The 24,260-nt window shown below is 39.8% G+C and overlaps 1 protein-coding gene across 2 annotated transcripts in view; it reads left to right on the forward strand.

Moving 5' to 3' along the window:
* Nucleotides 1-2,541: 2,541 nt before the first annotated feature.
* The window catches only part of glra3 (glycine receptor, alpha 3), a 75,366-nt gene continuing 53,647 nt past the window's right edge, over nucleotides 2,542-24,260 (forward strand). For both annotated transcript variants that reach the window (XM_051386127.1, XM_051386128.1), the window contains exon 1: nucleotides 2,542-2,910. In XM_051386127.1, coding sequence (XP_051242087.1) covers nucleotides 2,846-2,910 — 65 coding nt within the window. In that variant the 5' untranslated portion in view covers nucleotides 2,542-2,845. The remainder of the gene's footprint in view (nucleotides 2,911-24,260) is intronic.

Consider the following 24,260-nt stretch of genomic DNA (forward strand, 5'->3'; position numbering starts at 1 on the left):
GCTTAAGAGGATATTAACCTAAAATGTATTTACCTTGTGCTGCTGCAGTCGTTACATTACAGCAACAGCATTCAGTTCTGTGCTGAGTAAATAAATGTTACAAGATCTGACATATGTACAATTGCTACTTTACATTACAGTGACTTGGGCATTTATTTAGACATGAGACCATAATTTAATACTGCAATCACATGTATGCTTAGGGTAGGATGGACTCAAGCAAGTAGGAATGTATGAATGAATGAGGAAATTATTTGAATCATCAAATATACATCTTTCAGATATAGTTTCTTCTTGATGCATACAAATGATGAACTATGTGTCCAAACATATTTTTGGCAAAGACCTAAAAGACTTCACTTTGGTTACATATTTAAGGCGAAAGTGCAGTATTCAGGACAGGTCACAGCAGGACAGAACATGTGGAAGCAAGAGTTGACAGGCTTCCTTAAAAGTTTCACCTTGCTGCACTGTAATTCTCAGAACCTAATGTCTAATTTATATCTTGCACATTGGTGAGAGGAGGATGAGGGATGAATGACAGTGGTGCCAAGTACAGGCATCTCCAGTGTTCCTTTCACACGTTGGTGTGTGACGCGCGTGCTTCCACAAGTCTTCAAATCCCATGGAGAGCATTTCAGAAGTTTTCAGAGCGTGTTGCCTGTCATCCATTGTTTACTTGTGTATTTTGTCCTTAAAAAGGAAACAAAACGGTGTATTTGTCCACCTAAAATCTCCTCTAACTGGACTCTGACGACCTCTGTAAATTGCATATTTCTACTTGTTTATACATTTAGGCCCCAAAAAATGTACTTAGGCCCCCAGATTTAGGGGCTTGGTCACTTGTGGGGCCAGTGCTTAAAGGTCTAGTGTGTAACATTTAGGAGGCTCTATTGGCAGAAATTGAATATAATATTTATAGGTTTGTTTTCATTAGTGTAAAATCACTGTCACTATCACTGCTCATTAGTGTATGAACAATGCTAAGCTTCATTTCAGTGCCAAACTAAATTCCCAAAATGCACTGTAAGACGTAAGTATCTTTGCTCACGGTGCTCATTGACTAAGCTTCAATAAATAAGGAGAGATGCTTTGTACATGTCAAAGTAGGTTAAACACAGCTGCAGGTAATAACATTAATTATGTCAATGCTTGCTCATTATATTATCTGAACCAAGTTAACCATGAGTTTATTAGCTGCAGCTGTTTCCATGCTATGACACTGACTCTGTAGAAAAGCTCCCCTGAGAAGCAAAAGTATTGTTACAGTGACGTACATTGAAGAGTCTGTACATTTTTACAGACTGTATTAATTTAGCAGATCTCCAGGTGTAACACGTTTAAATTAACAATACTGTAATACACTCAATTTGAGATTACAACGCATGACATATAATATGACATATCATAATTATCTATCTAAGATGTAGGCCCTTTATGCTACTACTAAACTTTCTCAATATTTTGACTAAGTATCTCAAAATAATGACTTAGTATCACAAAGTCATTATTTTGAGATACTTTCCAAACCGAACGATTAATTAGTGGAAAATAGTCTGCCGATTAATGTTGACATTACTATAAAAAAGAAATTGTAGAAAATATAAAATGTAAAAAATAATAAAATATAACATTGAGCTTTGGCTCTGCTGGCTCGTAAATTGGCCTCACAGTATTATACAATTAGCTTTGGCTATACAATACAAACATAAGCCTATAGGCTATGGCTGCAGCTTATGTCTCAAAATATCTGCATCAGGCCTATTCAAACTGGCTCCCCCTGATTTCCTTTTATACACTTTCAAATATAAAATACTATTTATACTATGGCTTTCTTAAAACTTGATTATTTACTGAAAGATGTGCATCCAGATTTCCCAGTATGTCCAGCTACTACTATCAACAGTTTAAATTCAATATTTAATCAATGTGTCAGGTAAAAAGCACAATGAAGTCTCACACTGTTCACCCAATATGAAATCAAACACACTTAACTAAAAGTCACCAATTTATCCTCATTGTCAGGGTGTGTGATTTGAAATCCAAAGAACAGAGTCACAATGAACATTTCTTATAGGGCCGGCTCTGTTGTCCCCTCAGGGTGCTCTTATCTGAACTTCAGTCAACATTTCCACTCTACCCAACAACTACTTTGGCCACATATGGCAAACTGTCCTCAACACAGGCTACTTTCCAGCCGGGAATCACAACCACATGCGGCTCTATGAGCTCCTGCCTAACGGAGCAGAATGACAGAGACAGCACGAGACAAATGGAGAAAGAGAAGAAAGAAAAGAAATGAGGAGGATGTGAGGCTGGAGAGCTACATAGGGACCTATATAGACAGAGAGAGAAAGAGAGGATAAAGCGTAATAATGCATGGGTGGGTGTTCAATTTGATCCAACTCGCTGGGCTTTCTAATTTCAGATGAAATTTAGCTGGAAAAATTAACAACACTGTACACGATTGGCTGAGCCGCCTGTCAGTTATGCCAATCCGGAGAGGAGGGCGGGTCTCTCTGCCCCCGTGCTTCTCGAGGGCACAGAACGAGCCCAGAGCAGAGTCTGAACAGCTGTCGCGCGCTCCGACCGCTTTTTCATTTCTCAACATTTTTCAGTGAACTGGTTTGTTCCGTGAGATGTCTGCCTTCCATATTGTTTTTTTCGCCCCGATGATGGGAATTAACCGAGCACTGTGAGTTTTTGGAGTCCTGTTGCTACAGTATGTTTGTGAGTTGCCCCCCGCGTGTTGTTTGACCACAACTGGAGCGCGAGCGCTGTTCGCGGTGCTGAAAGCTTCAAAGAGCCGCGAGGAGAGCAGAGGTTCCCGAGCCTCTGGAGAGAGATGAGGAGGAAGAAGCTGTCTGTGGCGGGCTTTTTAGTCGCCTGGAAACTAGTACTGTTACTCAGGTAAGACCTGGATGTATGTTAACCTACCCGACCGGTAACCTGCGTATCAGACAGACAGACAGACAGACAGACAGACAGATAGATAGATAGATTCGGGGGAAAATGGTGGACGTAAAAGAAAGTTGCTGTCACTCCATTCTGCTCACACAAAAACATTACACAAAAGTCAGAAGGGAGCGCCTCGATTCAGATTCCAGCTACAGCTTGTCATTCCTTTGTGCAGCCAGATAGTTTTAGATTTATTTGAATTATTTGGTAGTCAGTAAGAACTGTAGCAACAAAAAATAGTCGATTAGTTGTCAGCTGTTAAATTAACTGTCATTTTGAAATTGGATTACTATTTCTTTGTAATTTCTTCCTAAAAAGTCTTTCAGCTTCTCAAATGTGAATATTTTCTGGTTTCTGTAGTCCTCTGCCACAGTGAACTGAATGTCTTTGGGTTGTAGACAAAACAAGACACTTAAGACGTTACCTTGGCCTTTGGTCAACATTTTTCACAATTTTCTTATATTTTATGTCCCAAACTACTAATCGATTAATTGAGGAAACGATTGACGGATTAGTCGACAATGAAAATAACGTTTAGTTGCAGCCTGGATGTCTGATCCTTCTCTGTCCGGATTGTTACCTGGTTGGTGAGGCCAGTGTTATCTGCCAATATTTGCTGTTTACATATGTCAGTATTGGCATTAATGGTGGAGGACATACTAAATAAAATTTTCTTGCATACTGTTTAAAAGGCTGTATTATTTATGTATTTTTTTTTAACAAATCTATCTTTATTTTACTATTTTCTAATTGAACTGTAAAGTGCCGTATTTCTGTCTTGATATATATTGATTCAAGCCTTAAAATATCCAGTATTTGTTGGGGTGTCATTGAAAACATATTGCAAATATTTAACCGTGCCCAACATCTGATCATTTCTCTGTATGCTTGAAACAAATTGTTTGCATGTGCCGTGACAACGTGTACAGGCAAAAGTGTATAGCTGTTCTGAATGACAAAGGACGAGCAAAAAGGGCGAGAGGCGATGAATCTTACAGGGGACTGGGTGTGCACTCGAGGACAGTCTCTCAATGAAGGCGATAGTTGTGTGAAGAATAAAAAAAAATCGGATCTTTCTTTCTTAGCACATGCAACCTTGCCAATCGCTGTGTGAAGGTATTCTCAGACCGTCAAACTTTAGACAAAGTCTTGAGAAGTGTTGAATGCAGCCCTAACGCTGTTGGATGATCCAACAAGGACTTCATTTGAAGCCTACTACCTTTATCTTGTCTGAAAGTCAGTTGCTCTTAAAGATCTTTGGAACAATCCTTGGCTGCACAACATGAGTTTGTTTGACTCATGGTGAGTCTGGCAGAGTTAAAGAGGTTAGCATTCCTGTTGTCTTGTCAGTCAGTACTTTCTAATAACAAGTAGGTGTTTTATTTAAATATACTGATCCTCATGCTGGACCACAGGTACTAAGTTGAAGATGACGTCAGGGGAATGGGATCAGTTTGTCGAATGCTGTATCGTAGACATCACTTAACTTAATCCTTGACATTTGAGCTACCTTCAATCACACATGATGTGAAGCTTCAGACTCATAAGATTTTGTCTTTGAAACCCTTGACAGCAATGTAAAGATATGTAAAGTCCAAAAGGGACTTTACATATCTAGGAGCATTTTCTCCTTCCCTCATCCTTCCCTCCTCCTTTTTTCCTTATCTGCACCTCCTTCATTAATAAGTGAACTTTTTGTAGGGATGTTTGCTGCGTTTAACTTTGACATGCTTTAGTATTTCACGTTTAAAAGCAACACTCACAAAACACACATTTCCAAAGTTTAAGCAAGCTTTAGCATGAAAAGCAGCCGAGAAGATCAAAGCCATAGTAAATCTTCTTAGAGGGTCATGGATGGATTCAAAGACAAAATTTAACAGGCTTATAGTCTGTCATTCAACGGGAGCCGGTCTGGATCAGCCTTGAGCTTGTCATTCCTGTATAATACTCAAAGTCTTTGTTTCCCCCTCTTTTCTCTTTCTCGTTTTTTCCCCCTGTTGTTTCTTTGTCTGAACGCAGAGGGACATTATCCATGGTCACTGGTCATATCATACTACAAACGTGGCTACGATACGTTCTCATAATCAGACATATGCATTCTGCTACTGTATGTTTGTGTATTTATATATGTTCAGCATGGATGAAGACCTAGAAATTTATGTAACCACTAATCTCATACTTTTACTGTTTTTTAAATACGATGCATATGTTTATTAAAGTCCTCCACCCTGTGTGCATTAGGAGTTACCTCTAACCTGCAGTTGGTCATTTTGATAGTACTTTTTGCCATTTTTTCTGAAACCTTCACTATATCCTGACAGTAGTACACGAGACAGATACTCTCTCTTGTTCCTCTAGCTTGTTGTAATGCTCCTAATGGCATTTGCAAGAATCCACTGTGCCTGTAGCGAAGCAACCAATCAGGGCCAAGAAGGATAGTTTATTGTTGAGTCTCATTCCCAGGTTGTTAAATACAGATGCTTTGGGACTTCGGGAATGAGACTAAGCAATCAAGCTATTATTGCCTTTGATTGATAGTGACAGGAAGGGGGGGTGAAAAATGTTCAGTTGACTGAGGGTAATGACTAACCACAAAAATCATACGTTTGATCATTGAGTGTAACACTAAACACTACTTCAAAAATACTGTGGAAAGCCCTGTGTCAGAGAACTGAGAGGAAGTATTTTATTTAATTTCCATAAGTTTCTTGCATAATGCAGTGTGTGCATGCAAACCTGTCTCTCTTGAATGTTTTAGTATTTGCCTGTCTCCTCTCTCCATTACAAGCCATTGTAAGCCGCTGGCCTCTGTTGTATGTTTTTCTAGTGTTTTCTGAGGACTAAAAGAAAAAAAATTTAAAACTGGGAAATTGGATCCAAGATGTATTTGAAAGTGTTTCAGTCAGACAGGGCAAAAGTGAAGGACGGCTATATCAATATATAATTATTATAATAGCTCCTATATAGGCGAGTATATAGGTTTTGAGTCAATCGCCGGTTGTTTTTTGGGCAATATTTATCATTTTATTTAGCTAATTTAATGGTCTTCCACTGAAGAATAAGAGCTTCTGCTTAGCAGTGCTGTACACACACTAAGCCAATTGAGAGGAAAAACAGCGGTAGAGCCAGTGTATTTCACATCTAACTGAGGTGAATTAAGGGTTTATTTCGACTAGTTTGATGACAGGGAATACAGTCACGACTATGGGGAAGATGAGGACACAGCAGAGACAGGAGAGACATGAAGGGGGTAGAGGACCATCAGAGAAGCAGCGAAAGCGCGTAGAAGCAGAATATTTTCACACTCTGTTAGAAACCAGAGTTGGTGATTGTTGGAACAGTGTAAAGACTAATAAAGACTGTTTGGTGAGTTGTGTTTTAAGATTGCTTAACAAGGTCATAGTCTAGTATAAGAAAGAAACCTAAATTTAGAAGGTGAATTTTTCTGTTTAATGGAGAAGATTGGTGTTGACATTTGGCTCATCTCCCAGCTACAACTACTGGGACGCTGTGTAGGGGAGTCGGGGGGGCACTGGTGCAGCACACACACGCATGGGTGAATACATTATAACATATCACCCAACCCTCGTGGACATGGCCAGTTTGGTAGACGTCACCCAACCCGTGGGTGTCCCTGATTATGTCCTCATCCACCTGTGAAGGGTCTTCACGTTTATTTCAATTTGTTCTGACATCATGCTTTTTCCTCCATTAAGCACCCTTCCTGATACAGGCTTAGGCTGTACTGGCTATGAAGTATAATCTCATACTGTAATATGTCATGGAGGTTTATGTCAGCCTAAGGATGATGTCACAAAAAGTAGAAAAAGATAGTCCCCACTCAAAGAAGTTGTCCAGAGGCTGCACGTTCTCTTATCTCATTTATTAGCACAGGGGAATTAAAGCAGTGTAAACATTTGGGCCAGGGGCCTGCCTCACTGTGCTCTAATCTGTCACTTCATGCAGTCTGTCTGTATTTATCTACCATTTCATAGCAGTTGGCCTGTGGTAGTTCGACAATCCGGTTAAAAAGATGCAAAGTATAAACAGATAGGAAATTAGATAATGGGGGTCTAGATCCAGCATAGCATTGAACAAAGTCAAACATATCCAGCCTGCAGATCTAAGCTGTCAGCTGGAGTCATTTCTCTCCACTGAATATACTGTAAATGATTCAATTGCCACTAAACATCAGAAAACACGTTCCACAGATCTACACTGTACATTGTAATTGCTCAAATATGTTTATGTATGCATACAAGTCTTTTTAAAGTCATTTAGTTTTTAAACCTTTCTGAACGTTTTACTGATAACAGCAAATACACAAAATATATATTTTAGTTGTTTGTGAAACTATGTATAGCTCTGCTTTTAAATTTTCAAGTAAAGTACAATACAATGGGGAGATAGTTGTACTTTACAAGTGTCTTCGAATTGTGCGTTTTTGTTGTTTGTGGCCCCTGTGGACAAAGCCCCCCGCCTCGTTTCACTGATTTCAAGGTGGATCCAACCAAATCGGACCCGATGGCAGGCATTAAGAATAACTATATAGAAATAGGTCTTGTTTGTTAATGTGGGTCATATAGAGGCATCAGTATTACATTGAGACTGTTTCATAACCAGTTAAAAGCTCCTTTTAGTACATATAAATACAATTAAGCACTTGAATAAATGTACATTATATACTGAATATTAAAGGAGTTGCATACAAAGTCTATAGTAAGACGCAATCAAAGGTGTCAGTGCAGGTTGAAATGTTTGAATGTTAAAAATGTTTTGACTTGAAGCTACAGGACAGGTTGTCTTTAATGTATAGAGCTGTGGCTTCTTTGATACTGGAGGTTTTTTATTGTCAGCAGCTCTGGAAAGCTCTGTAATAGTTGGGAGGCAAAGGAAAGTTTCATTCTTAACATGACAGCTAGGGATGCACCATAATTATCGGGGCAGATAAATAATCGATAATGGGAAATTTGTATTTTTTTATTAACTTTACCAGAAAAAATAAATGAACATTTGAAGAGTCAGAGCTGTGTTGTTGTTGTTGTTGTTGTTGTTGTTGTTGTTGTTGTTATCAATAGTGATGTCAGTTAGATTTGGTTGAAACAGAGCTTTGGAATATTAAGTCATCTGTCTTTGCTCACTATATCTTAGCCTTTGTTGCATTCAAATGTGTAAAAACTACAGGTTATGAACTAATTTCAGCATCACAGTTATCAGCTGAAAAACAAAAAACATATCGTGATCACAAATGCTGGCCAGTAACTGTGAGTGAGAATGCATCACAATCTGAGTAAAATGTCTCAAGAGAATCTGCTAGTTGCCACTGTAGTATTAATAACTTCTAAAAAAAATAATGAACCTAAGTACACAGTATCCATATCATTAGACCACTATTAGTTTATTGTGTGTGTGTGTGTGTGTGTGTGTGTGTGTGTGTGTGTGTGTGTCAGTGCCTCTGTTGTAACGGTGCATGACAAATATGAGCAAAAGAACACTTGTTACTGCTGAAGGAAACATGTGGCTGAAAAGCACAGTTAAGTGGTGCTCTGCCCGGCTGTGTGTACGTGGTAGTCTCCACACTAAGTGAACATTTGGCTGAAGGCAGTAGTCGACCCCGTCCCCGTCACTGCACTGGGCTGTCCTAGGCTGTAATGCCAGAAATACCCCAGGGGTAGCTGGGAAATGTAGTGTTTGTGATGTATGCATTAATCCAGCAGCTAATTAGTCTGAACAAGCGCTACAGCTACAAATAGACCAGAAAGGCTTCGCATTAAACACAAGCAAAATAGCAGGCAAGAGCTGTTTTCACCTCAAAGTGGAGTCAAGTGTCTGCAGCTCTTAAGTGGAAATATATATTACACTAGAAAGTGAGAATACAAAAAGGAAGTGATGCCTTTTCTGTGGGAGGCAGCTCTCTTCACAAAATGAAATAAATCATGTGAGAGTGCAAATGCATCTGCAAGCATCAGTGAAAACAGTCTTGTAGTGCTCCCCCTCCTCATAGTTGTAGCTTGGCCTGTGTCTGCCTGGCAGGGATCAGCAGGATCTGAACCTCCCAAGGGGCACGTTGCAAAAAAGGAGTAAAAACGTCTGTTGCTTTTATATGTATGTTTGAAAGGCCCATTGCTCTCTATGGCTGTCCCCTCGCTGAGAAGGTGATCAGCTGTTTGGGTGGCCAGTCAAGCCAGTCTTTCTGTTTGCATGTTTGAAATCCCCCCCATGATAATTACTGTGCTACATTATGCAGCAGTACATTATGCAGCCTTGAATCTGGGCAGGCGGATTGGCCTGTGTTTGAGGTAAGAGTGAAAAGGGCCTGCAGCGCACAATCACATATTCCAAATCTGGAGAGCAGTAGTTTGAAATTGTGGTTATGTCAGTTCACCAGCTGATGACTGTTTTCTAACTGAGCACTGCATTGTCACTGACACAGAAGAGCTAAAAAGACCGGTCACTGGCGAGTGCCCTTATTAAATGATGTTTTGGTGAAGCAGAGAGCAGACATCCATTCATATTTTACGTAAGAACATCAGGACTAGGGCCAGTTGGGTTGTTGTCTTTGGTCATAGTTTAAGACATGAAAAGAAATCATCCAGGCAGTAGTTGTTGTTCTGGTAGGTCTTTGTCTCTTCAGCAGTACAGAGGAAGACTTTTACCTCCTTGAAATTGAGTTTTGGTGTTTGGAGAGCCTCACACCAAAAGCAGCTATTCTTTACTAAATAACTTGCAAACCTGCAATGGGATTCAGCAGCAACCAAAGGCCAACAGTGAGACGGACAGTGTCAGCCCTTCAGAAACTAACAATGAATATATGAGCAGATCACTAGATATGCAGCAATTAGTCGATTGACCAATTAGTTGGCCGCTATGAAATTAATCGGCAATTATTTTGATCATTGATTCATTGCTTTGAGTCATTTTTTTAAGAAGAATTTCAGCTTCTCAAATGTGAATATTTTTTTTAGTCCTCTATGTCAGTAAACTGAATGTCTTTGGGTTGTGGACAAAACAAGACATTTGAGGACATCACATTGGGCTTTGGGAAACACTGATCAACATGTTTTACCATTTTCTGGACCAACAACTATTAAGAAAACTAACAACAGATTAATTGGTAATGAAAACAATCTTTAGTTACAGCCCTAAAAAAACCTCCTGTTTGGAATTACTAATGAATACTTTTTTACTAGGATAGTGAAGGTTAGGTATAGTTGAATTGCCTGTGGTATTATACATGTTGGTCATGAAAATGAGAATTTAAATATTAAAACTATGTCTTATAATATAAGATATGTACAGGTCACATGAAAATGCAAGGCCTCTGTGCTGCCTTCATGTGAACAAGAATCATCTACAAAATGTCTTTAACGGCATAAACCCATTAAAATGAACTCTCTCTTCCTTCCTATTACCTATGGAAGAGTATAGTCCTCATGCAAGCATTTGTTTCTCACATTGCGAATGCAGTCGCCGTGGTTACATCTTTTGAACTGCACTGTCAGACTTCCCGTGAAAGCAATTTAGCGTCTAACATCCAGACACACACTGTTACACTATTCAATTCAAGTGGCTTTATTGGCATACTGCACATAATACAACATTGCCAACACGCATGAACACAAACTATGTAGTCATAATAAACATTAACAATTTTCTGAAACCTTCTAAAACAGACACCTGCGACCTGACCTGAGTCACAGCAGGATTCTGACAGGATTCTTTCTGGATTCCAGCTCAGACACTGCTGCAACTGTTCTGCAGCTTTATAAAACGGTTTCATCTCGTCACAAACATACAAAAGTCTTTAAACATCTTTAATAAGTCTATAAGTAAAAGGGAAATTCCGAAATATGGGACATTTACCGGGTTTAAGTTGCCTGAAATAGCAAAAATCTGTTAAATGAATCTGCATATGTAACAGCAGAAAGTTACATACTGCATAATATGCACAATATGTGTCCTCATTTACATTGACCACTTGAGGATGATAAGGCCCGACAGGAAGGTCCGCTTTAAGGACCTCTTGAACCTGGAAGTTCTCGTCTGGGTGGTGCAGCCCTTTCAGGCAGATGTGGCCGAATCCAGGCCCATCTCGTCGGCATTCAAAGCAATAACGAGGCCCGGGCTACTTCCCGACCCTCTGGCTGGGGCAGTAAGTGGGTCAAATATGTGCGGTGTTACCCACGCAGCTCTTGTCTTCTCTTTTTGATTAGCTGTAATTAAAGCTTGAATGTCAAATTTCTAACCTATGCAGTTTCAAGTTTTTTTCTCAATGGGAATTTATTAATAATGATATATAGTTGTGTTTATTCCCTGAATATTAATGTAGATTATTATTATTTATTATGATAATCATCATCATAGTTATAAACATAATGATACTCAATATTAATATTAAGCAAAGACAATTAGCCTTATACCTTCTGCCTCTTTTGCTCTCCACATGGACTGTTTACCTGCATGCAAGCAAAGCCTTCTTGGTTGCCTGATTGTTAAATACTACTGAAAACCAAACGCTCCTGACGCTTTAATCTTGTCCCTCGCCTACATATTCTACATTCATTTGTAAAGATTCTACATTCATATCTAGAATCTGTTTCTAGACAGTAGGGTGAGGCAATAAATTCATAGATACATATCAAAACCTGAGTAAAAGAAACTATTTGCACATACCAAGAGGGATAGGTAAGAAAATATGTTCTTGTAACTTGCCCTTTAGGTCAGCACTAACTATTCATTTTCAAACTGAAATGTTTTGATCTGCCTCGGTGTAAGAGTTCCACATTTAGATGTGTGTTGTTGTCAGTGCAGTGTGTGACAGTGGAGCCAGCAGCAGTGTCTCTCAGAGAGCATGGTGTCCCTTCCCCTCCTCCTCCAAGAACAGTGGCTCTGCTTTTGTGTGCTAATGCACTTTTTGGCCTTCCTTTTAAAATCCTACCACTTTTTTCTGTATTTCTTCCAGCTTTTGGTTCTCAGAACTTACATGACTAACCGCATCAGTGACCCTCTGCCATTCTTCTTTTTTCTTTTTCTCTGAAATGTCACTGCTCAGGCCTCCAGACAATCTATTTACTTTCTTTTATACTAGTTTCTTCTTCAAAGTTTTCAGTGGCAGTGGAATGGAAATTATACTTCAGGGTTTTCTCTCACCGGCCTACACCATCTTACCTAAGCGACCCTTTTCCTGCTCACACAGTGTGACAGTTGAGCGGAGATATGTCCGTCAGTAACTACCTGCATAATAATGAACTTATTAGATTAGTCAGTTAATCAGTTACTCGATTGACAGAATAACATGTTAGTTATTAATTTAGTCTACAATTTTGATAATTGATTATTCTTTTAAGTAATTTTTTCAAGCAATGGCAAATATTTCCAGCTTCTAAAATGTGAAGATTGGCTGCTTTTAGCCTTACGTGATTATGAACTGATTAGGGCTTACCCTGACTAAAGATTTTCCTAGTTGACTAGTAATAAATTAGCTCCTCTTTCTCCGTTTCAAGCCTCTTCTGTTCTGAGTCCTTTCCCCACTCGATGCACACACTACTAGTGTTTAAACTCCCCTTGCCCTTTGAGCTCCAAGTCCAGGTACAGTCAGCCAAAAGGACTGCTAACTAGTTAGTGGCAGCAGCTAGTACAGTTAGCGTATGCAGCAATGCACTGGTAAGTGACTCCCTTTGTTGCAACAATCCTCTGATACTTGTCCCGGTGACAAGGCGCAACTCCTGAACAGAATTCAACGTTTTAGTTTTTCTGCGACTAACCATTCAGTTGACTGTCAGGGGGCAGCCCTGACACATATATATAGCACTGACATGTTAAGTGAATAACAGTGATTATCTGGTTATCATGGCTCCTGTAAATGGGGGGGATATATCAGGCAGCAAGTGAACATTTTGTCCTCAAAGTTGATGTGTTAGAAGCAGGAAAAATGGGCAGTGTGAGGATTTGAGCGACTGCTACATGACCTTGTGGGTGTTTCTGATCTGCAGTGGTCTCTACCTACCAAAAGTGGTCCAAAGAAAGAAAAGCGGGGAACTGCATGTGGGGAGTGAAGGCTGGCCTGTGTGGTCTGATCCAACAGATGAGCTACTGTAGCTCAAACTGCTGAAACGGTTAATATATATATGCATATTCAGCAATATGCAGCAAAGGGCTGTAGGTTGAAATCGAACCTGGGCCTCTGCGGTAAGGACTCTATTAATGTGTCCGTTATGGACATAAGTCTAACATCAATAGTAGATATGGCAGTAGACACCTACACACTTATGTGCATTAAATTCCACACTGATTCACTGCAATGTTGTAATTTATGCAGAGAAGATTAAACATGTTTAAATGATCAGATTTAGACTAGCATGATGTACAAATGTACACTGTGAAAACTTGTATTAGCACAAGAGGTAAAAGTCAATAGACAAAAGCTTAGTAAGTTGATGTTTAGTCTACATTGATGATGTATGTTGTGGGCATCCCTGGTGATAAGCTGGGATAGTTTTTTATTCCTTTTTAATGATAGCTCAGGGTCTGAATAGGCCTGTCATCCACAGATCATACACTACAATAATGCAATCTTGAATATTTTACTTGCAACATTTCCTGCATGCTTGTTGCCGTGCTGATAGAGATAGGGTGTTACATAATGGCAGGGATAAACCAGGGTCTCCTAGGCACACTCGGTATGGCCAGATGAAAAAGGCCTCTTCTCTCTGTCTCTTCATGTTGGCTTCATGGGGATGGTTTATTGCATAATCAGAGAGCTAGTTATAAATAATTCTGTCAGCACTTCAGACCAAACCTCTTCCAGACTGGGCTGGGCTTTTTATCATCTTAGTTGCAGAGAGCAGGTGATATGTTGTATATGTACAGATGAATGCTGATGGTGAATCCTCTGGGATTTGTGAGTCTGAGTCTGTATTACCTTATCTCACTAAAGATGGAGAAATTATTTTTGTTGTTCCTTAGGAAGGAAACATAGAAGGTATTAAGCCAGTAATATTCATACTTTTTGTATTGTATCAGGTATCATTTCTTGATTTCACTCATTATACAGTTGTTCAATGTATATAGTGTTTTTCTATGCCGTGGAAGACATCTGGCATTGCCTTTGTCCTGACTTTACCCCTTTATCTTAAACTACCTTTTGATCGTTTCAAATGGATCCCTCCCAAATTTGAGCTCCGTTCTGGCATTGCAAGTTAATCTCCAGCAAATTGGCAAAAAAACTAAATCGGATTCTAATTCTGATTAGTAGAAAGTTTGGAGTAAATGATGAATGGGTAAATTTGAATAGAGCTTTTATCCAAAGTGCTTTAAAATGTTCCTCTAACACACATACTCACACAACAGTGGCAGGGAGCTACCATGCAAAGTGCTGTCTGACTATTGGGAGCAGTTTGGGGTTCAGTGTCTTGCCCAATGACAATTTGACATGTGGACTGGAGGAGCTGTGAATCGATCTGCCACTGCGATCAGAGGACGACCCGCTCTGCCTCTTCAGGCACAGCCGCGCTATGAACCCCACGCATGTTTGTTGTCTCTGAAACTTCCAATGGCTTCCATGCAGGAGTCAGGTGGTGGCTGACAGGGTTATGTTTTTACCACCTCGGTTATACAGCTCTGGTGCTGGCAGACTGGAGAGGCAGCTGAATGATGTCGCTTCTTTTGTGTCAGTGTAACTGTGGGGTAGTTTTTGCCTCTTTTCAGGTCAGTGTGAAGAGCCAGTCTTGTCTCTCAGTGGTATGCATTAATAAGCCTGGTATAGTTGTCACCCACTACTAGCTTGGCAGCTGCTGACTGTGCAATGGGTATCTTCCCAGCTTGGTGTATAGACAAGCCCCCCCGGCGTGATTGTATTCTTTGGATTAGTTGCTACCCTCTGTACAGTCTAACCAGAAGACTCTTGCTTCTTGTCTAACGTACATGGAGAATGAGTATGACTAATGTGTGACTGTTGGATGCTAATTTTTTTGTTGCATTGCAGGCGTTGCTCACTTAACCCTATGGAGCTAGTTAGAGCTAGTGCAAAATAAAACAAACTGAATGTAGTTATGTAGTTGTAGTTCTATGAGCACAGACAGAGCTCTTTAACATTGTCAGCTTGCACACTTGAAGATCACCCCATTGTTTATTTTATTATTATTATTTACTTTTTTTTAAAGCTACAAAACTTACTTACTTACAGTTGTCATAGTTTAGGTCACTGTGGCCACTAATGCAGTTTTGGAATGACTATAAAGATTCGGGCTCCCCCTTGTCCCCTTGTTTAAAATAAATCAGGAAATCAATATAGGGACTGTATGCTGGAGAGCTAGACAGCTTTTTCAGGTCAAGTCATGTGAGTGAATATTCACGATTATCACGATAATGGAAAGTCACCACGATACATTTAGTGTTTTTTAACACAATATATGATTATATCATACATGGTCCCATCCCTAGTTGTAACAGCTTGTAATGTGTTTTTAGGTTAATGTACAAAACCAGATTCAAGCTTACTTGGAAAAATGTGTCTCAGCAAAACTTGTTTGCCACCACTTTGCAGTGCCTGTCAGTACTCCTGCATTAGTATTTCATTAGTCTATCCTCTTACCACTGGCGTCTGCCTCTGACTGGCTCATATTAGATAAGACTTAGGATGAATAACAAACTCAGATGTTGTCAGCTTGTGAACTTTACTGTTTATTTATTGCCATGTCTTGTCTATTACTGCAGATGTTATTAAGTACGTCTTTAGAATGACTTTGAATAAATCAGAATGACAGAAAGTTGCTCGAATTAGATCAAGGGACTCACACTAGCTGTGTGATCCAGCCTGTATTTTAGTACACTGATAAAGGTCACAGGCACAAACATCCTCACTTTTTACTGTTTTCAACCCTTTACTGTAATGATTTAAGGTCATTTGGCTATAATAAGTGAGCTTTGCCTTTGCACAACCATCTTTTATAAGGATGTTTAAAGATCATATCTGAGTTTTTGCATACTTTATCCTGCTTACATTTGGTTTTAAATGTATATTGCAAGCTGCTCTTTGTGTATGTTGTGTGTAATTGCCAAGTCCTGACAATCAGCCATTGAAAAGCCAACTTTTACAAAGATGTTCTATTGATGTTGTCCATGTTTCTTGTTTAATTCTCTGAAACTGTAGCTTGTAAATGATTCAGTTGCTGACGCAGCACACAACCGCACATAGAATGCAAATTCAAGTGTGACACATTTGGCTCTGGCCTAATCCACACAGCGTTTGTAATGTGCCAGCACAACAGAAAGGGCCCATAGAAGCACAACCCACTATCATTCAGGTTCAGATTAAAAACCATAATGGGCTGTGTGAGTCTTTCTCTCTGGGTCTAAACTGAGCTCTCACTGGCTTTCTTCCTAAGCTGGGCTGAGATGGAAACATGGCTAATTTTATTTATGGACACAAGTGGCCATGGCTTGGATTTTTTCCCCTTTGACACGCATTGTGCATTCCACTGTTATTGCTGTTATTACGAGCTCTTGATGAGTACTTATATAATACCAGGGCCTGTGTAGAAATCTATCTAACAACATGGTGGTTGACTAGGGCTGTCAACGACACTCTACATTCAATTGTATAATGGACTTGCAAAACATAACGGACATTTGATTCAGAAAATCATTTTTTTGATGAAGAAGCTGGTGAGCTCTTGTGTTGGACTGACAACTTACTTGTGTTCACCGTCACTTGAAGAGAGTGAGTTAATCAACCGTAGGGTGTTTGTAGCGCATTGATATTAATGACCAGTTGAAATTTTAGAGGAGGACGCTCATAATTTTGCAGCAGAGGTGTGCCAGAGATGAAATGTGAATGAAAATAGGGGAATCACTGGGTTGACTTGGTTGTTTCACATCCACAGATCAGTGTCTGAGGTCTTAGCATGAATGGAAAGTTGTGCTCACTTCCCCCTCCACTTAGAAACCACCATTGAATTTGTTATTATAGAACCAGTAGTGATGCTACTATTAGGAGTAACTGTAGTAACAGCAGCAGCAGATTAAGACAGGAGAGAAAATACACATTAAATATATTCATCTCTCCCCTTTAAATGGCCTTTGTGTGTGAGGGAGACGGTAGTTCTAGATAGAAGGCTCATCCATTATTGATAAGGACTGGATGTTATTCTGTGTCTCTCTACATTGCCTCCTATTGTTCGCTCATGTTTTAAAGACGGAGTAAAGTATGGAAGATAAAGGGGGCAGGAAAAAGAGGAGGAGAAGAAATTGCAGAAGAAAAGATGGAGAAGGGGTAGCGCTACAGCAACCTAAGCAGCTTAGCAGCTGATTTAAGATGCTCTGAGCTGACAACTCTGCATAAATGCAACTGTTAACCATACTGTCCAAAGACAGAAACTGTTCCTGAGAGCGGTAGAGCAAAATGGCTAGCATGGTAAGACTGCCATATTAAATAATTAGAGACTAAGGCCTCTAGTTTGATGGCAGTGTCTCTGAACGTTATCTGTGGGCATAAACTATAGCACCAGTAAAGGCAAAACCAGCAGTAAGTGAAAAGGTTGGACTGATAAATTGTCCCTGTACTGCTCACATAAACTACTGATATCATATACTTGCTGCACCTGCTCTTGACAGGCATGTCTGAGCCAACCACGACCTCAAAACGTACTCATTGACTTGGCTCTCCTGTCGAGCCTGGACATTTAGCACAGGGTCTTGTTCACGAGTGAGGGCAAAATGCACTCCGCAGCAATGCTGGCTTTGTACCGCACTTGTGGTGCAGAGGGACCTGAGTCAAAGCTTTCAATTTACTGATCAATCTACATTCGAACCTTCACCTTTGGTCATAAACTTTGGGTAGTGGCATAAAGAACGAGATTGCAGAAACAAGTGGCCGAAGTGACCTCCATCCTAGGGTGGCAGGGCTCAGCCTTAGATATAGTGTAAGGCACTTCTTCAGAACTGATGTGTTTTTGTTACCTTAAATGAATGAGCCGTTTTTATCTACAGACGCAGCGGGTGCACCATGTTGAACCATCAAGTTTCTACAGTAGGCACAGTACACAATGGCTCTAGATAGATCCAGGTCGTCAAAGACAGATGCGAGTGGTGTTCAGTTAGTTACAATCTGGACCTTCATACCACTAAATCCTTTGTGCCTGGTTTAAATCCAGAACCAAACGTGAGCCCCACTCTGTTGATAGCATGACGAGGGGCATGGTGGAGACACTAAAACAGGGGTGAGATGAGTCACCAAAATCATTTAGAATCTAATAAATCTGACTCATAATCGAATATTTCCATGAATATTTAATTTTCATCGACCGCTAACATTGGCAACAGAACTGAGCAGCATCCACTACCAGGTACAAAGACTGTTGGGCTGTTGTCTCAGAGAAAAAAACATAAACAGACACATAAATACATACATACATGATGTTGAGCATGACTCACACACTCCTTGCAGACACATCCATATCCATGGGCAGACTCACACAGACAGCAGTGTGTGTGGTGATGCAGCAACCAGGAAGCGGCTGTACACCCGGCTCCCAGCGGCATACTACTGTGTCAGCACTCTCTGGCCGAGGGCAGGATAAGAGGTTGTATCACTGCCAAGTTAGACGGTGCTAAAGTCAGACATGACAATAAGAACACATTTATGTCTGAATTTGACAGAGAAGCACTGCTGTCTAAAGTTCTTTTTCTTGATTCCAGGGTCAGCAGGGCCAGTGTCCTGAGATCTGAGGGCACACTATATGAGATATCAAGTAAAAAAAAATATGTAGTGCATATAAGTGGATGTAATGATTTATATGTTAACATACACTAAGCTGCTACTATTAGGGCTGTCACCATAAAATATAGCGATTCTTTACAACAAGGCCTACATCTAGGGATGCACGATAACTTTTTTTTAAACCGATAACCGATAACTTTCAGCTCCTAAAGGCCGATACCGATACCGATAACCAATAACACACACACACACACATACATATATCTATGATCATAACCTAAGATCATGACATTAATACAATGAACAAACCCAAAAACACTTTTGACTCTTAAATGTTGATATTTTTTCCAATGAAAAACTTTTGGCAAGCCTCTCAAAAAAAAAAAAAGGCCCCTTGAACTGATGCAAATACATGCATCGGGATTACAAACTGAAAAAGTGTGTTCCAGAAGTTCAAAAAAATAAATATATATAGAAAACTGATGCACTGACACAAGTTAGATTTAAACATTTCTATGTAAACACAATCTGAAAAAGTGCATTCCTCAATAACAATAAATAAAATGTAGATTAGACTTGTCTGTGTAAACAAACTGAAAAAGTGCATTCATAGTAACAAAAAATTTAGAATACATTTTTAAAGTTTAAATTATTTTGGCTTATGGTTCCATTCAAATGAATACCTTGAGGTTCAGTTGTTTTATCGATCGAGAGAGAGAGTGAGAGAGAGAGAGAGACTCCGTCGAAGCGATGGCTTAAGTTTCAGGTGACGTAGGTTCAGGTTTGACGTATTGAAGCTTGTGCTACTTTACCTCCTCGTGGAACTTGCTTGGAACATTTGTTACAAATAACAAGCGACCTTTCTTCTTCAGAAACTTTGAAAAAGTCCCACACAATCGACGCCATGTTGTCTGTTTTCAAACGTAAGCACGCTGTGCTGCATTCACGGTGTGACGGAAATTCCCTGTTCCCACGTTTGCTAGTCGTTCTTTCTGCCTTTTTAAGTTTGTGTTTCTATTGTTTATGTGTAACATGTGGAAAAATACTGTGGATATCAATTCAAGTCAGCAACTACCAAAATTCTGACCGAGTTAACCAGTTCTTTTCGACATGAGGGGGTATTCTTGAATTTTCCCAGTCAGAAAGAGTTTTTCTGATAATGCTGACAAAATTATATATGCTATCGGGGCTATTCGTCATGATATCGGACTTATCGGAATGACGTAATAATTTGCTAGACAGACTACTCAGGATAGTTTGCTGTTAGGCTCAGCATCCACGAGAACTGTGTGGATTTCAACGTTGGACTGTGAAGAACACACAGTGACATGGATGTATGAAGGAAATAAATCCCGAGGGGGTCTGGGGGTCTCCCCCAGAACATTTTCAGTTAAGTAGATGCCATTTCCTGTATTCTAGTGCATTTTAACACCATATTAGCACCAGATAATCCAAACTGCTTCTGTGAGATATAGTTCTGGCTCAATATAGATCAACAAAGGGCCCAACATTAAAGTCATTGTAACAGTAATGTGTCATAGTATTTCTTGGTCCTAATAGTCTTCTGGAGTTTAATGTATTTTCTTCACCCAAGAGGGCTCTGTGATAAAATCACACAGGGAACAATACACATTAAACTAATGATTTGACAACTCAAAAGAAACACATTAAGCAAAATTCCAAAAGCTGACTGGAGAATTTAAAATATGGCCACATAATGCATTGTTATAAATTTTATTTACTCAACACACATTTTAAAGAATCAACAATTCAAGAAGAGTCTTATAGAGAATCAGACAATGTGCATTCTTTCATTCCTGAATGCTGTGTTTTCAACAGCAACAAAAGAAATGGAATTAAAATAAAACAATATCAAAGCTTAAGCCATAGCTGTTGAAAAGGTCTGAGACACATTTACTGCTCCGTGGAATAAATTGCGGCTCATTCATGGCTCATTCAAATTAGCTAGCCTAAATGTATCTAGCCTTCACAAAATTCAGGGAATCTGCTTTGACTGCATTATCTATTTTTATTGCAAAGTGTATCATAATATACACTAAAGCTACATTCACAGTTTATAATGCTCACCCAGCTCTGTTCTACTTAGCTGATCATCACACTGGTCTCTCTCTCTCTCTCTCAACTAGCTGCTAGCATTAGCCGCTAGCCTTCTCAATAGCATTAGCCTACTAACAAGACTTTCTGTCCTAACTTGCAAGCTGAAGTTTAAAAGGCATTTTCAAGAAAGCATTTATAAAAATGATCCCAGATGCTTACCCCGGCGGGGAGTCAACTTAAACCTGGCGGAAACCCTGATATGCAATGCTAACCCAACTTTTAACTTTACTGGCTAGCTTTGAAAAGCTATTCCCACAAGACGTGGTGAGGTAGCTGCTCCTTAAACATGCAATAGGCATCTACCTAATAATAGGACTTAGAAGAGGGCAGTTGAGTGTTTTTTCCACCCAAGAGGGCAATTTAGTGTATTTTGCCTCCCAATAGGACACTTTAGCACGCGTTTTTCAACAATTGGGCCAAGAGGGGGGGCGACTGCCTCCTCCCTGTGCACGCCACTGGTGCACCCCTACTACCCCTACCCCTAATTTTAATGAAGGCTCATCAAAACAGTGTTGTTGGCAAAAGAGTTTTAATTAATCAGAATCAGAATCAGAAATATTTTATTGATCCACAGGGGGAAATTTGTTTGTTAGAGTTGTTCTACTCACACAACGTTAAAGAAATAGAAATAATACTTACAATATCTAACACAATATATAGAATATAAATAAATGTATAGGTATATACACATAAATACAGTAGCTTGTTCTAAAACACAGAGCAACGCTTTTCCGCTATAGATAACAAAGAGACCTGTTATTGGCACCTTTTCGTCATCTTCAGAAAGCAAAAAAATATGTTGTCACATGAGAAACAAAATAACCTGCAGTAGCAGATAGGGCTCTTTTTTCCATGTTTTTTTCCTCACATTGAAACCTTGTGCTCAGGTAGCAGCACAACTCATGCAAACACACCTAATTAGCATTTTATTTATTATCAATATACATTAGTCAGGTTTCAATTTAAATATTAAGCAAATTTGAACTGAATTTACAGAAAATTGACAAAAGAAAATGAGAATAAATCATATCAACCTTTTTATTGGTCAGCTCTACCTCTGTCCACTCTTTTGCTTTTAGCTGAACTCTGTTCAACCTCCTTCTGTCCCATTGTTGCTAAGACCCCACCTCCAGCTGTCACTCTGCTCTATGTCCCTCTTCGTCTCCCAGAGCTTTTGGAAATAAATGAGTACAGGTTTCTTTGTCTCTTACTGTCACCCCTAGTGTGAGTGCATGTTCAGAGGAGGATAAATGAGTAATCAGACTCATGGTAAACACCATTCTTCTGGATTGTGTAAGGTTCCTTCCTGCTGGGGTAAACGGGCGCTGCTTTCAAATGCCAAAGTAAAGGTTGATGATCCTGAAACTACACTTGCGTGGGCTGAATAGAGTGTGTGTGTCCGTGTCGCGTGTGTTTCACAGTATGACCCTGGCAGTAAGCAGAGTTATTTTTGGAAATGTTCCTTCTTGTCCCAACTGACAAACACGTACAAAAGTGTAGTTTCAGGATCATCTGGCTTCAGCTTGGCATTTAGAAGCTACTACCAGAGGAATGCACAGGCAACTTTTGCTGTGCTACTGTAAAACTACCATTCTAAACAGCGTTAACCCTAAAAATGACACAAACATCAACTCACACGTTTATCAGTTGGAACCATTGACAGTATCTATAATGGACAGAGCTTCTGGGTCTGTGAAGTTGTGTCTTAAACCTGCATGTAAATGTAAGGATGTAAAGGCCAGCAGGGGGAGCTCCATTGGCTGCAATAAAAGACCGATACCATGCAGTCTTCAAGAGAGATGAGCCAACTTCACACTTTATTTATGAGCTCAGTAAACAGTTTCCTGATGAGTTTATGATCTCAATCTCTAGTTTCAGTCTTCTTCCATACAGCATGATGTTCATTTAGTAAATGATGGTCCCAGTCAGAGTAAAACAGACCATAAAGCAGGGTATACTTTAGGGCGGGGCTACCTTGTGATTGACAGGTCACTCTCAGTGAGTCCAGCTCAACACACCAAACTCAGATCAACTGTCAAACTAGGCAGTGCTGATCAAATATGAATCAAGATTCTGTTGCGTTGACTGTTTCTCTTCTGAAATCATTTCAGATATTTTAATGTACTGTTTATCTGGAATACAAGATCATGTGTGACCAGGCGATCCACATTGTGCCATTGAGCAGATCAACTTGCAGTACGTCACCTCCAATGGCTCCGACAAACCGTTGTGGTGATGACCATAAGGCCAAACTCAAGGCTTCAAACGGACCAATGGGTGACGTCACAATAGGTTCACACTTGGATGTAACATTCTAAGCTTTGGCTTACCAGCAAAGCACACCAAAGTCATTAATTATTTCATGTCCACCGGGGTGAACTCCAACATAGCGGGCGCTCAACCAGGGACTTGTGAGTATCCCCACACCCGCCCAACGCCTCACACCTTGGGCTTCCTCCGGTGCGGGTCTCTCTACATCTTCTACATTCTTTCATGGGGTCTTCTGTGTGAACCATTCTTAGTCTGGCCCCTCACCTGCTCCTCTGTTCTTTTCTAATCACACATATTTTTAATTACCTCATGAATATCCCGGTTAAGCGGGGTGTCATTTTTTCTGCAACAATGAATGAAGTTAAAAGGACCAAATTGCGATGATCTGCGTCCAAGGCTTCTCTCCTCTTCCTACCTGTATGTGTGTCTGGTTGTCTTCTGCTCTGTTCAGACACGACTGACAAATATGTGGAATAAGTATGTAATTCAAAAAACACAATCACAAACAGCAGTCATAGTGTTTCTAATAAATATAGTGGCTCGGCAGATTTTCACATTTCACTGTGGGGGTTGGGATTGAAACTAAACAGGGATGCTAAGCATAGGATGCACATTTCATCATTTATCAGAATCAAATCATTTAATATATCATTTATAATTATCATTTTTAAAATAGATTGTTAGATTCTCTCTCAGCTCGTGGAAAGAAATAGAACAAACGCCAAAAGGCTCACTCCATAGACGATCGTAGAGCTCCCCAGCGTTATTATTTAATATGGTATGGCTATTTCAATCAGGGTGGGAAATTAGCACCAGCCACCACCCAAATTCTGCTAAAATATTACAGTAGATTTAAAGATAAGGATTCAGTCGCAGGTGAATTTGAGTCAGTGGATTCATCATGAACGATTGAGATTCATATGGGTTTAGTATTGTCCTAGGCCAGGTTTCTTCTGATTACCGACCTGATTACAGGTACTACTACTACTGTTGTTGCTGTGCACCTCTGTCTGTCTGTCTGTCTGTGTGTGTCTCTCTCTCTCTCTCTCTCTCTCTCTCTCTCTCTCTCTCTCTCTCTCTCTCTCTCTCTCCCCTCCCTTATAAATAATGTTTTAAGGAGTTCGGTCTAGACCTGCTCTATTTGAAAAGTGTCCTGAGATAACTTCTGTTATGAATTGGCGTTATACAAATAAAA

The sequence above is a fragment of the Dicentrarchus labrax genome, unplaced genomic scaffold (assembly GCF_905237075.1).
Source record: "Dicentrarchus labrax unplaced genomic scaffold, dlabrax2021, whole genome shotgun sequence".
Taxonomy (NCBI): domain Eukaryota; kingdom Metazoa; phylum Chordata; class Actinopteri; family Moronidae; genus Dicentrarchus; species Dicentrarchus labrax.